The sequence below is a fragment of the Leuciscus leuciscus genome (genome assembly GCF_965113295.1).
Source record: "Leuciscus leuciscus genome assembly, chromosome: 16".
Taxonomy (NCBI): domain Eukaryota; kingdom Metazoa; phylum Chordata; class Actinopteri; order Cypriniformes; family Leuciscidae; genus Leuciscus; species Leuciscus leuciscus.
In genome coordinates this window covers 39,746,688-39,761,638 of record NC_138740.1, presented here as the reverse complement: position 1 = coordinate 39,761,638, position 14,951 = coordinate 39,746,688, and the positions used below count along the sequence as shown (strand labels likewise).

At 41.1% G+C, this 14,951-nt stretch overlaps 1 protein-coding gene across 1 annotated transcript in view; it reads right to left on the bottom strand.

Moving 5' to 3' along the window:
• Positions 1-14,951, bottom strand: part of LOC309477005 (uncharacterized protein) — a 115,377-nt gene extending 100,426 nt beyond the window's left edge. The window contains exons 1-3 of the mRNA XM_082140162.1: positions 14,939-14,951; positions 5,543-5,607; positions 5,155-5,323 (exon numbers count right to left, since the gene is read on the bottom strand). Coding sequence (XP_081996288.1) covers positions 5,155-5,323; positions 5,543-5,557 — 184 coding nt within the window. The 5' untranslated portion in view covers positions 5,558-5,607; positions 14,939-14,951. The remainder of the gene's footprint in view (positions 1-5,154; positions 5,324-5,542; positions 5,608-14,938) is intronic.

Genomic DNA, 14,951 nt, shown 5'->3' with positions numbered 1-14,951 from the left:
TCACAGAGCATTTTCTTGAAAAGGAACATAGAGCAGAATTTACGTATAAATGAAATTTTTTTATGATGTAGGCCAAAAATGAGCTTCCCCTCTTTGAAAGACCAGCAGCCGTCACTGTTCTACACAGTTTGAGTGGAAGGCTGGTTATGAATAAAAAATGAGGGTTATAAATTGTTGTAAAATATATTGTCTGTATACTAGGGTTGGCATTGTAAGATACTTGAGAGGAAGAGTCTGAACCGGCTATCCGTTATCAGAATTTATTCGGCAAATGCGTTTCCATCTCCCATTATTCACATTAACTCTTTTTTACACAAGTCAACACGTAAAAACTTTTTTTGCTGATTAAATTTTTTTTCCTAAAATTTGGCATTTGCATCACTTGTTTCTGATGCGATACTTCAGAATGAGCTTGAAAACAGGGTGATGGAAACATATAGTCTTAAGTGATCAAACTCTAGTGTGAAAGGATGGCATTGGCTGGGAATAGTAGTTTGTAGTTCATAAAATCACGAAATGCGCCTGAGAGATACTGATGAAACTTCCTGACAGCAAAAACATTCACCAAAGCTTCATTATCAATATGGCATAATTCATCCATCAAGATCCATGTGGAATAAAGCCTGAAGCCCAAGAGTCTCAAACACTGCCAAGGGTTTCTGTTCATTATAGTGAACCAGCACTTTATCCGTTTCAGCCTGAGCCTTTGTTCAACTCTTCCACAGATATTCCTCTGTTGCCTGAGAACACTTTATCATCCCACTTTTCTGGACGGCTCATATTGGTTTGATCACATCATTAGAATCAAGTGTGAACACTTTTGAGCCGTTGTGTGTCATTCGTGACATTGTGGAGCGAGTCCTGAGGACCAACATGAAGACGTGACGCTGATCATCAATCTCTCACACACTTTAATTTTGCAGTCTTACAGTTTTCATTGATCTTTTGTGCTTTTGCTGTTTGAATACTGTATTTGTACAGTAGAGCTCCAGCTAGACAGAGATATGAAGGTGTTTCTCTCTGCAGTGATGAGATGTATTATAGATGTCTTTAAGATGCTCCTGTTTGTCCTCCTCTCACTACAGATACTCGTTCTTCTGAGGCATCCGCTCACCTGAGCTTCTGTGATGTTTTAAAGGAGTCATAACCTAGTATTACATTGGATACCTACTGCTGTAGTATAGTCTTTCAGGCCCTTCTAAAAAAGAAAAGTGGAAAAAAAATAAACACAGACCTACTTTTACCCTTATTTCTGAAGGCATTATTGTCTCGCAAGATCAATGCGATGTTTTGGCTGTCTAGGACGCTCATTTTAATAATGCAAATGAGGGGCGCGTTGATTGGTTGAAGGAAGGAGGGGGGTTGACACGCAGGTAACTTCAGCATCATTACAAACTGACATCATGGCGCAAGTGGTGAATGAACCCGACCCGGCCGCGACCTACGGGATTCAACCCTACATGTTTGAGCCGGACTCTGAACCAGAGCTGGAAAGGGAAGATGTAGAGTCGATGGATGGACGTCTACATCAAGATGTCTCTGAATGGTAAAGACAATCATTTTGACTGAGACATACATTAACATCAGTAACGAGCAAAAACGTTTGTTGCTATTTTCTATGTTCTATGTTTAGCGCACACACATAACGATACGCCAGTTGAAAGGGTTGTTGGGACAGCGTCATTAAAAATGAATTTCATCAACTGGTCCCTGATAGTTTCGTCCGATGTTGGGAGATAAAACACATTTACATGTTTTTTATGGCAATCAACCACAGAGCAAGTCCGGTGTGCACTCGGTTTCTCCATCTTTCTCGACTGAACTGAATATGAGGGGGAGAGGGGAAGGGGGGCTTCCTGCTGCGGTGTCCATATATGGTATATCCTACTACCTCATGACGTCAAGAGGGAGCTGAAATCAAAATCTCGTATTTGAGTGGGCGTGCACGCGCGCTGGTTTATTTACCCTGAGGTAAACAAACGCTTCACTTTTAAATATCGGCTTCCCGGCCAGTGTATAATCGTTAGTCGATCATAACATACATTGATTCTCGTGGAAATGTGAAAATTGCAGGTTATGACTCCTTTAATGCATTTTAAAAAGATGGATGATAGATACTGTATTCTTCAATCTTTCTGACAAACAACTAAAGCTAATGTAAATTACACTGTACACAATGTTTTCTATTATTATTAATTGTAGTGTACAGTGTTTATTATAAGGATCCGCAGCTCAATACTCATGAGTAAATTAAGCTACTTTTTACTCTTACTCAAGTAGTTTTGTGAACAAGTACTTTTTACTCACCCACACTACATTTTCTGGAGTGTAATGGTACTTTTACTAGAGTATATTTCTCAGTTCACTCTCCAGCACTGGACACATGATGATCCTCATTGAGCTTCAGATCAGATTCTCTGATTTCTCTTCACTGTCTCTGATCCTGAAACTAAAGGCCTTTGAGTTTCACCTCAAATCTACTTCTGACATCTAGTGGACAAAGATGAAAACTGCAGATCATATTCTGTGTGTTAGGAGGAATAGAAAACACACACTCATACAGATTTATTTACAATGCCTTCATTTCTATTTTAAACAAGTGACATTCTCTCAGTTTAATTCACTGAATGTCATTCATTATCAACTCACAAATAATAATGTGATTTTACATTTTGTGTGAATGACTGAACTTCTAACTTCTGCTTTAATGTATACTATGATGTGTTTGTGAACAGTAGATATTGAGTATTGAGTAAGTGTTGATCTGTTGTTGTTCTGAACAGCTTCAGTTCGTCTGTTAAAGTCACTAATGTTCTGCTGATGGAAATCAGTGTTAATAAATCAGAGATGATTAAATGAGCAGCTGATGGAGTTTATCAGATCTGAGTTTTACATTTAACATTCAGACTCTTGAAACTCTTCAGGAAACAATACGGCTGCGTCTCACATCAGATATTCAGAGGAGATATTGATCTGAAGAAGTACTAAGGTATGTTCTGTGTGAGTGAATGTGTTGATTTATTTTCATCTTCTAGAGAAATGACATCTTTCAGTCGCTTTTAAATGAGGAAAACACATTACACTGAGACTCATGATTGTAATGCATGTATGAGTGATATGAGTTTGTCATATTGTTGAATCAGGAGCTGATGGAGATTTGCCTGATATGAAACATCATCATCAGCTTCTGCTAACAGAAGAATCCAGAAACACAGTCTCTGGGAAGAACATCAATTATTCCCTGTTTCTAACTCTATCAGAAAGAGAAACAGAGAGATCTTCTGTGTGAAACGACAGATGAAGCACATGATGGAGAAAGCGGAGAATAAAAGTGATTCTGTCATAAACTCATCATCATAATCACAGGCTGCTTTATGATATTAAAGCTGGAAGCGTCACAGAATTCACTGGAACTAAAGAGATCTTGATTCTGATCAAACCATTCAAACCTTCAGAATAATATCAAAACAGCAGAAGTCATATTTTATAGTGACGCACATTTGACATCTTTGTGTTTGACTTCAATAATGATTCCCTTCAAATTACAACTTGTTGATTTTCATATTCCCTGATGAACTGAAATCTGGAAGTGTTTTCATTTGTTGCTGTAAAACACATTTTCATCTGTAGCTTCTTTAACTCTGCTGTGATTCTGATGATCTCCTGTAGAGGGAGACACGAGACTGCAGGACAGGGTCAAAGGGCAATCTGGAGCCGCTTTATTTCACAGGTTTAGTTTTATTTTAATAATGTTTATTTAGTGCTTATACATACTGTGACAAAGTAACGTCCATACATCAGAAATATACAGATAATACAGTCATGAGTTACAGTGGTTAACGGCACATATTCATTATGGCAGAAACAATGAACACATTAAAGATGATTACAGTAAATTATCTTACAGTGTTATACAGTATTGTTCAGATTACAGTATATATATGATGATGTGTTTATTCATCGGCCAATCAGTGATGACATGATGTAATTTCCTGCAGCTCTAGAGTCGGTCATGTGACATTTCCAGCTCAGGTGATTGGCTCGAGTCAGTCCAGCAGAACTCTTTACAATATGCATTAAAGACAACATCCAAACACTATCAAATATAATGTTGCCTTTAATATGAGGTGAATATTACTTGCTTCTAGCTATTATTAAAAATATGTACAATATATAAAATAAATATAGTGTAAATAATTATCAACTATATACATGAAAACTAACGGGTGTCTGAGAGTAACACTGTTTCCTCACAGTCAGAAAGTCCTAGTTTAAGTCCTAAAGTGTGTGTGTGTGTGTGTGTGTGTGTGCGTGCGTGCGTGCGTGCGTGCATGCGTGCGTGTGTGTGTGTGGCGTTTGCTTGTTCTCCTGGTGTTTTAGTGCAGGTTTCTTCAGTTTCACACAATCAAAACACATGCTGATCCATCAACTGAACACACTGAGCTGTGTGTGTGTGTGTGTGTGTGTGTGTGTGTGTGTGTGTGTGTGTGTGTATGTGTGTGTGTGTGTGTGTATGTGTGTGTGTGTGTGTGTGTGTGTGTGTATGTGTGTGTGTGTGTGTGTGTGTGTGTGTGTGTGTGTGTGTGTGTGTGTGTGTGTGTGTGTGTGTGTGAGAGAGAAAGCTTCATCAGTCACTGTCATCAGAGGAAGAGAAACAGTGTGTGTGAAATATTTACAGTAGATCAATACTATAGATTACTAATGGAGAACATTGCGAGTTCAGACTGAGAAAGAAGATCTTGATGAGTGTGTTTGTGTTCAGAAGAGTGTGTAGAAGATTCCAGAAGACAGGAGTGAATAGACCAATGATGATGATGATGATGATGATGATCTTGAGAACATGATGAAGGGTTTGATGAGAATCTCTCCTCAGTTTTGACATCAGAATCAAACTTTACAGGCTCGCCTGGATCATTAGACTAGAAATATACATATTAGATTATCATCAAATACATTGCTTTGAATTTATTCATTTAATATGTTCTTAATCAATAACTTTTCTGTCAATTAAACACAATCTGTAAATGTTTAATAACTGCAGAAAGTCAGTCTGATGAATTTGTCTGAATGTGACACTTTATGACAGGAGAGAAAACAACAGTAAATCTGACAGTAAAACTAAGGACTGAAGTTCAGTAATAATCAAACACTCACAGTTTGGATTTAGTTTCTCCATACTGTCACATCTATCAAGTCTCTGTCCTCTTTTCTCTGGTGATCCACTGGTTTGTGTCTCATTTCTGTCCTCCATTTTTCTCTCAGTCTTCTTGTTTTCTGCTGATCTGTGATTTCTGCTGATTTTCTTTCTCCTCTTCATTTGAATCTGTTCAATCACACAGACAGAGTTTCATTAAAGCGATATAACATCATATCACGAGACATCAGATCAACTCCTGATCAACATCTGCATGAGCTCAGTGTTATTACAGCATCTCAGATTAACTCTACAATATTCACAATAATCAATGATGATGAGAAATGACAAATATAGAAATGTGAGTTTATGTGTGAGTCCTGATCATAAACATCTTTCTCTTCTCACCTCATGTTTGATCATATTTGATTCATCAGAACGACACTTTACAGCTCCGACTGGATCAACAGAGACTGGAAATGAAGAAAACAACCCGTTATCATCATAATTCTTCCTCTTCCTGTGTGAGTGCGCTGTGCACGCCTGGCTGCCGCTTCACGCTGGAACTTTTGTTTTGTTTGTTTGTTTCGCGTCTACCGTGTCATCTCTTTTCTTGCTGAACTGGACATATGCTTGGACTTTATTACTGTCATTTCCCTGTGGATTTTACTGTGGATATAACGCGGACACTGACAACTTCCCAACTTATCACTGGTACTCATTCAACTCGCACAACTCACACTACTCTGCTGCTATCTGCCGATCTTCGCGCTACTCCATTGTACCTTCTACGTAGGTGGCCGGTGAGTCTCCACTCCTTTGCTTATCAATCGTGGACAGTTTGTTGAATGGTAGGTTACCCCCTATCATTTAATTATTCTGATAAGGTCTTCATGCTGCGTTGATCGTGCAAAATTTGCGTTTTTATTAGTGTTGCTGCTTTCTTGCACTTTATTGCAAGAGAAGTGCGTTCTTCAATTGCCAGTGATGTCGTGTTGTTTCTACGTGTCCGCGGTCTAATTATGCATACTGCACGCAACGTCCCAGTCCCTGCACTGCTTAGAGTTTTAACTCTGGGCTACTCTGTTGTGCCATACCTATGGCGCTTAACTACTCGCTACTCCAACTGCGTTACATGAAAACTCATCCTCGACGCGACTACATACAGGCTCTGCACGGAGCTCGGGATTGCTAGGCGACCGCGCTATGTCCATCGTTCCTGTCGCCTCCATTTCTTATCGCGCTCCCCGTCGTCTTCAGCCATTCCTTCCATCTGGTCGAACCGCTCGGATACCCGCTATTCTATGCTGCCGTCTACTCACCGTGGAATAAATCTTACCTCATTAAAAACTGTTTCCTGTGATCTGTCTCTGACTAATCTACTTACACGCAATGTCTGCGCGTTTCATCCTGCAGTTGCGCTGTTTAACTGTCGGTTTCTCACAGATAAGGCTACTGTGCTTTGTGCTCTAGGCTACTAACTGAGAAAAACGTCGACTTATTGCTCCTCACTGAAACATGGCAAACTCCTAATGACTATTTCCACCAAAATCTTCTCACTCCCTCTGGATACAGCTACCTGGCCAAACCTCGTTTGACATCAAGGGGTGGTGGCCTGGCTGCTGTTTACCGCAGCAGCATTCCAGTCAAAACTATTGACTTTCATGTGACTTCAACCTTTGAATATTTAATTCTCAAAGTTTCTGGTACATCTCCAATGCTCTTGATTCTCCTCTATCGTCCACCTAAATCTTTCTCAAATTTCTTCAGTGAACTGCATGAACTGTTAACCCTCTGCCTTATCCCCTTGTGTTATACAGTGCTATGCATAAGTTTAGACACCCATGCTAAAGTTGACTAAAAAGAGGAATAAAAAATCATCTTTTGGAAATTGAACTTAATGCCTTAATTAAATTTTTTTGGAAATATCCAACCTTTAAGGACCTTTAAGCCTATCGTAAATAAATAAATGTTCTTCCTTAAAATACAGGGTGCATAAGTGTGGAGTACTTTCCATAAGATCATCTCTCAATGCAAATCAAACCAGCTATTAGGCTAACTGAAATAAAACCATGCCAATCTCTAGGTATGGTGAAGGCTATGTGATGATGTGGGGCTATTTTAATTCCCAAGGCCAAGGGAACTTTATCATGATGCATAGTATCCTGGATCCATGAAGTAACTGGCCTTTAAAAATAAAAATCTGCCTGCCTCTATGGGAATTTAACATAGGGGTGTCCACACTTATGCACCCTGTATTTTAAGGAAGAACATTTATTTATTTACGATACATTATTCATTCACAAAGAAAATTGGTGTCCTTAAAGGTTGGCTTTTTCCAAATTTTTTTAATTAAGGCATTAAGTTCAATTTCCAAAAGATGATTTTTTGCTCCGGGAGTATGGGGTCCGGGGCCCTTTGCTAAGGGCTATCCGGTCCCTGTACGACCGGAGCAGGAGCTTGGTTCGTATTGCCAGCAGTAAGTCAGACTTGTTCCCGGTGCGTGTTGGACTCCGGCAGGGCTGCCCTTTGTCACCGGTTCTGTTCATAATTTTTATGGACAGAATTTCTAGGCGCAGCCAGGGGCCGGAGGGGGTCAGGTTTGGGGACCACACGATTTCATCTCTGCTCTTTGCGGATGATGTTGTCGTGTTGGCCTCATCGGACCAGGACCTCCAGCATGCACTGGGACGGTTTGCAGCCGAGTGTGAAGCGGCTGGGATGAAAATCAGCACCTCCAAGTCCGAGGCCATGGTTCTCAGTCGGAAAAGGGTGGTTTGCCCGCTTCAGGTTGGTGGAGAGCTCCTGCCTCAAGTGGAGGAGTTCAAGTATCTTGGGGTCTTGTTCACGAGTGAGGGAAGGATGGAACGGGAGATTGACAGGCGGATCGGTGCAGCTTCTGCAGTAATGCGGTCCCTGTACCGGTCTGTCGTGGTGAAGAAGGAGCTGAGCCACAAGGCGAAGCTCTCGATTTACCAGTCAATCTACGTTCCTACTCTCACCTATGGTCATGAGCTGTGGGTCATGACCGAAAGGACAAGATCCCGGATACAAGCGGCCGAAATGAGCTTTCTCCGCAGGGTGGCTGGGCGATCCCTTAGAGATAGGGTGAGAAGCTCGGTCACTCGGGAGGAGCTCAGATTAGAGCCGCTGCTCCTCCACATCGAGAGGGGTCAGTTGAGGTGGCTCGGGCATCTTTTCCGGATGCCTCCTGGACGCCTTCCCGGGAAGGTGTTCCGGGCATGTCCCACCGGGAGGAGACCCCGGGGAAGACCTAGGACACGCTGGAGAGACTATGTCTCCCGGCTGGCCTGGGAACGCCTCGGTGTCCCCCCGGAAGAGCTGGAGGAAGTGTCTAGGGAGAGGGAAGTCTGGGCATCCCTGCTTAGACTGCTGCCCCCGCGACCCGGCCCCGGATAAGCTGTCGAAGATGGATGGATGGATGGATTTTTTTTAATTCCTCTTTTTAGTCAACTTTAGCATGGGTGTCTAAACTTATGCATAGCACTGTATTACTTGGTGATTTCAACATACATGTTGATACTGTTTGTGCAGAATCATGTGAACTCTTGTCAGTGTTTGAATATTTCAATCTTGTACAACATGTCGATTTTGCTACACACTCAAAAGGTCACACACTGGATCTGGTCTGCACTGCTGGTCTACTCAATGTTTTCGTGCTTGGTTCTCAAATTGGACTGTCTGATCCAGTGGCGGATACAAGTCAAGTCAAGTCAAGTCAAGTCAAGTCAAGTCAAGTATATTTGTATAGCGCTTTTCACAATACAGATTGTATCAAAGCAGCTTCACAGTATTAAATTACAGAACGTCATTAATAGGTGGGCCTGGTGAATATACGGAGGGGCCTCAGTTTTTTAATCTTATATACACGCCGAGTGGCGTAACTTTGCTAAATCAGATATATGTACAATAACATTACCATGTCCAGCAATCGATTTAAATAGTAGGCTACATGGTTTAATTTGTCATTTAATGAGATGTAGCCTAATATATGTTGTCAGTGCCGAGAATTTTCGTGTGAATAAATACATAGATCCGCCTCTTTGAACAATGTATACCTTAAAGGTCCAGTGGTAGAACCTTCGCCAACCGTGTCAGAGTTTCTGGGTTCTAATCCGCACACGTATAGTTTTTTTTTTTCTCATCAAAACCAATTATGTTCATCAGTGGTTGTATATCAAGCAGGGACACGTTTGTGTGTATTATGTTTTGCGATTTCATCAGAACGACTAGAGAGTATCCGCAACGCAACGGATTGAAGCGCGCGTCCGAGTGAAGACAGTGCGGCGTGTGTGCGAGCCACACGAGAAAACACTGTATCCGTGCCACTGATCGTAGTGGCAACGAGCACTTTGATCACTTGATTTAAAAAACACATTTCAGCACTAGATCGTCTCTTATTTAAAAAACGAACGAAATGAATGCTCTGCCAGTTAACTGGAGATGTTTAATATATTTGTAGAATTGGGACATTCGTGCCACGAGATGTTTTAAAAAGTGGAGCACCTCTTATAAGTAGAGTTGTACCTTCTACACACACGGCTCCCTGGTTTACCCCTGCACTTCGCAATCTAAAAACAGCTGGTCGTCGTCTTGAACGCCTTTACAAGAAAACTGGTTTGACTGTTCACCTTACTGCTTACACTGACCATATCCAGTTGTACAAATCTGCTATAAACACTGCACGCTCTAGTTACTACTCTACTATTATTAATAATGCATCTTCTCGACCCAAAGCACTTTTCTCTTTAGTCAATAAACTCACCAACTCTCCAGCACCTGTCATAAGTAACTCAGCAGACCTATCCTGGTTCACCTGGTTTACCTCCTACCTGTCTGGTCGCCAGCATTACATCTCTATCCGCCAGGCTAAGTCCACTCCTGCCTCTGTCCCACACGGTGTTCCCCAGGGTTCTGTTCTTGGGCCTCTCCTCTTCATCATCTACATGCTCCCACTAGGTAACATCATCCGTCATCATGGCTTTAACTTCCATTGCTCCTTTCCTCAGTAATTCCATATCAGCTTGTATTGATCATATAAATTCTTGGATGACCAGTAATTTTCTCAAACTCAACACTGATAAAACAGATCTACTTCTTATTAGTTCACCTCAAATTACATCCCGTTTCTGTTGACAATGTTAACATTGCTGGAGTTTTGGTTCAACCCTCCACCACTGTCAAAAACCTTGGTATAATCTTTGATTCCTCTCTTTCCTTCCTTCCACACATCTCCTCACTCACTAAGTCTTCCTTCTTTCACCTACGCAATATCGCTCGCTTACGTCTATTTCTGAATATCAGTGATGCTGAGACCCTAGTTCACGCTTTCATCACTTCACGGCTTGTCTACTGCAATTCTTTCTTCACTGGCTACCGGTACGCTTCCGTATTCAATACAAGATATTCCTTATCACATTCAAAGCACTCCAGGGCACGAAGCTCCCGTTCCACCACATCCCAAAGATGCTCTATTGGGTTGAGATCTGGTGACTGTGGGGGCCATTTTAGTACAGTGAACTCATTGTCATGTTCAAGAAACCAATTTGAAATGATTCAAGCTTTGTGACATGGTGCATTATCCTGCTGGAAGTAGCCATCAGAGGATGGGTACATGGTGGTCATAAAGGGATGGACATGGTCAGAAACAATGCTCAGGTAGGCCGTGGCATTTAAACGATGCCCAATTGGCACTAAGGGGCCTAAAGTGTGCCAAGAAAACATCCCCCACACCATTACACCACCACCACCAGCCTGCACAGTGGTAACAAGGCATGATGGATCCATGTTCTCATTCTGTTTACGCCAAATTCTGACTCTACCATCTGAATGTCTCAACAGAAATCGATACTCATCAGACCAGGCAACATTTTCTAGTCTTCAACTGTCCAATTTTGGTGAGCTCGTGCAAATTGTAGCCTCTTTTTCCTATTTGTAGCGGAGATGAGTGGTACCCGGTGGGGTCTTCTGCTGTTGTAGCCCATCCGCCTCAAGGTTGTGCGTGTTGTGGCTTCACAAATGCTTTGCTGCATGCCTCGGTTGTAACGAGTGGTTATTTCAGTCAAAGTTGCTCTTCTATCAGCTTGACTCAGTCGGCCCATTCTCCTCTGACCTCTAGCATCAACAAGGCATTTTCGCCCACAGGACTGCCGCATACTGGATGTTTTTCCCTTTTCAGACCATTCTTTGTAAACCCTAGAAATGGTTGTGCGTGAAAATCCCAGTAACTGAGCAGATTGTGAAATACTCAGACTGGCCCGTCTGGCACCAACAACCATGCCACGCTCAAAATTGCTTAAATCACCTTTCTTTCCCATTCTGACATTCAGTTTGGAGTTCAGGAGATTGTCTTGACCAGAACCACACCCCTAAATGCATTGAAGCAACTGCCATGTGATTGGTTGATTAGATAATTGCATTAATGAGAAATTGAACAGGTGTTCCTAATAATCCTTTAGGTGAGTGTATATTGTACTTTATTGTAAAGCGACCTTGAGTTTCCTGAAAGGCGCTATATAAAATAAACGCATTATTATTATTATAATTATAATACAGAGACTGAACTGATAATATAGATTCAGATAATAGATTCACTCATGTTATAGTTGTAAAATGTTATATGTGTCAGCTATTAAAGCCCTTCATGCAAAACGCATAAAAAATAATTCAAGCTTGGTTTCACATGATTTAATTATACTGACATTAGGCAAGGCAAGGCAAGTTTATTTATATAGCACATTTCATACACAATGACAATTCAAAGTGCTTTACATAGAAGAAATAAAAATAATAAAAATAATACAGTACAGTACAGTCGGACTAACATTGGCACAGTGCTCATTCATTAAATGCATAGCTAAACAGATGTGTTTTGAGTCTGGATTTGAAAGTGACTACAGTAGGAGCACGCCTGATCCCCTCTGGAAGCTGGTTCCAGCATAATAGCTAAAAGCGGACTCGCCATGTTTAGAGTGAACCCTGGGTATTTCTAGCTGATATGATCCTAGTGATCTGAGTGATCTGTTGGGTTTATATTCAGTGAGCATATCTGCGATATATTGAGGTCCTAGACCATTGAATGATTTATATACCAGTAATAATACTTTAAAAGCAATCCTAAATTTAACTGGGAGCCAGTGTAAAGACCTGAGGACTGGTGTGATATGTTCATATTTTCTGGTTCTGCTCAGAATCCTGGCGGCAGCGTTCTGTATGAGCTGCAACTGTCTTATGGTCTTTTTGGGAAGGCCAGTGAGGAGTCCATTACAGTAATCCACCCTGCTGGTGATGAAAGCATGCACAAGTTTCTCTAAGTCTTGTCTGGAAACAAAGCATCTAATTCTTGCAATATTTTTGAGATGATAGTATGCTGAGTTAGTTATTGCTTTGACATGACTACTGAAAATGAAAGCTTAGCGTAAAGTTCTGTCAGGAAGACTCAATTGTTGCGTCACTTACTACCTTCTCATCTATCCAATCACGTTCTAATACTAGAAGTATAAAAGACCCGTACTTACACTTGTCTGAGTTCGCAGATGCTGACGCTTTCACTCGCCACCATCCACCCCACCACCACCAAGATGGTTCTGCCCTCCACCAAGACGGGTTCTTCCCTCTAATCTCCTCATCACCTATGATGGTCCCTTCCCCATCAACCTCCCCACCACCACCAGGATGGTCCCTTCCAATACCTCACAGGGGGTCGGCTGCGCCCCTGCCTTATTCTTCAGGCAGGAAATGCTGAATCCGTACCCTCGGATTGCGAGTTACGGACGGGGCCTACGCCAAAGAACTTAATTGCATACATTGCTTGCTGGGCTGTCAATAAATGCATAACTGTTACAAGTATTTATTCTCCCGAGTCTTTCTGGCAGAACTGAGGTCTTTTTTATTTTTAAAGGCCAGTTACTTCATGGATCCAGGATATTATGCATCATGATAAAGTTCCCTTGGCCTTTGTAATTAAAATAGCCCCACATCATCACATAGCCTTCACATGTTAGCCTTTATATAGCCTTCGGTATATAAATCATTCAATGGTCTAGGACCTCAATATATCGCAGATATGCTCACTGAATATAAACCCAACAGATCACTCAGATCACTAGGATCATATCAGCAAGAAATACCAAGATCTAGTGACTCTAGTGTCACACCAAGATTCCTGACTTGATGTTTAGTTGTTTGACCCCTAGAGTGAAGGTATGTTTCCAAATGCAATGACTTCAGTTTTGTCTTTGTTTAACTGAAGAAAGTTTTGACACATCCAACTGTTGACTTCATCGATGCATTGGCACAGGGAGTCAATGGGGCTGTAATCGTTAGGTGATAGGGCTAAGTAGAGCTGTGTGTCGTCTGCATAGCTGTGGTAAGAGATCTGGTTCTTTCTCATTATTTGGCTCATTGGGAGCATATACAGGTTGAACAGGAGTGGCGCAAGAATTGAGCCTTGAGGGACTCCGCATGTCATGGATGTCCACTCAGACTTATGGTCTCCTATACTCACATAATAACCTCTCCCATCTAAGTATGACCTGAACCATTTTAAGACTATCCCAGAAAGCCCCACCCAGTTTTCCAGCCTGTCATGTGGTATGTTATGATCGACAGTGTCAAATGCAGCACTGAGGTCGAGTAGTACCAGCACTGATAATTTGCCTGAATCAGTATTTAAGCAAATATCGTTTATTATCTTTATGAGCGCTGTCTCTGTGCTGTGGTGCGGTCGGAAACCAGATTGAAAATTGTCAAAGTATCCGTTCGAGCATAAGAATTTGTTCAGCTGATTGAAGACAACTTTTTCAATGATCTTGCCTATGAAAGGAAGATTTGAGATCGGCCTATAGTTGCTTAATATGGTCTTATCCAGATTACTCTTTTTCAGGAGGGGCTTGACAACTGCAGTTTTCAGGGAGTTTGGAAAACTCCCAGAGAGAAGTGAGGCATTTACCACTTCTAGAAGATCTGCTTCTAAACTGTTTAACACACTTTTGAAAAATGATGTGGGAAGTGTGTCAAGAGCGCATGTTGATGTTTTAAGGTGCTGTACGGTGTCTTCCAAAATGTTGCCATCAATTTCTTTGAAATCAGATATAGTAACTACTTTCTCAGGTGGTCTGATCTGTCTGACCCCAGCGTAACTCAAGGATGTGCTGATCACCTTTCTGATATTATTGATTTTCTCAGAGAAGAAAGAAGCAAACTCACTGCACTTGTTGTCTGAGAGCATTTCACTGGGAATCTGGCTTGGGGGGTTTGTCAGTCTCTCTACAGTAGCAAAAAGAGTGCGTGTGTTGTTTAAATTACTGTTTATAATATTTGAGAAGAAAGTCTGTCTAGCTTTGCCTAGTTCCATATTGAAAGCATGGATGCTGTCTTTGTAGATGTTATAATGGACTACAAGTTTTGTCTTCCGCCACATGCGCTCTGCTTTTCTGCATTGTCTTTTCATATTTTGCACTGCATTAGTCTTATACATACATACATACATACATATATATATATAATGACTGATATTAGTCTACTCACAGTCTGATCTGTATTCATGTTTTCACTCTTTATGTCTTCATGTGTTTCTTCCTGATTTACATCTAATTTAAACAATGAAACAAGGAATAGAGACAAACAATAATTACAATTTTACAAACATTCAATAATTTACAAGTACCAGCTATCAAAGTATTTATTGTAAAATAGCAAATAATCCAGTCCGAAAATAAAGCTCCTCAGTAAAGTAAGCTTGAATGAATAATTAAATTATGCATTTAGAAACATGTTCCTCACCTGTGAGAAGAAG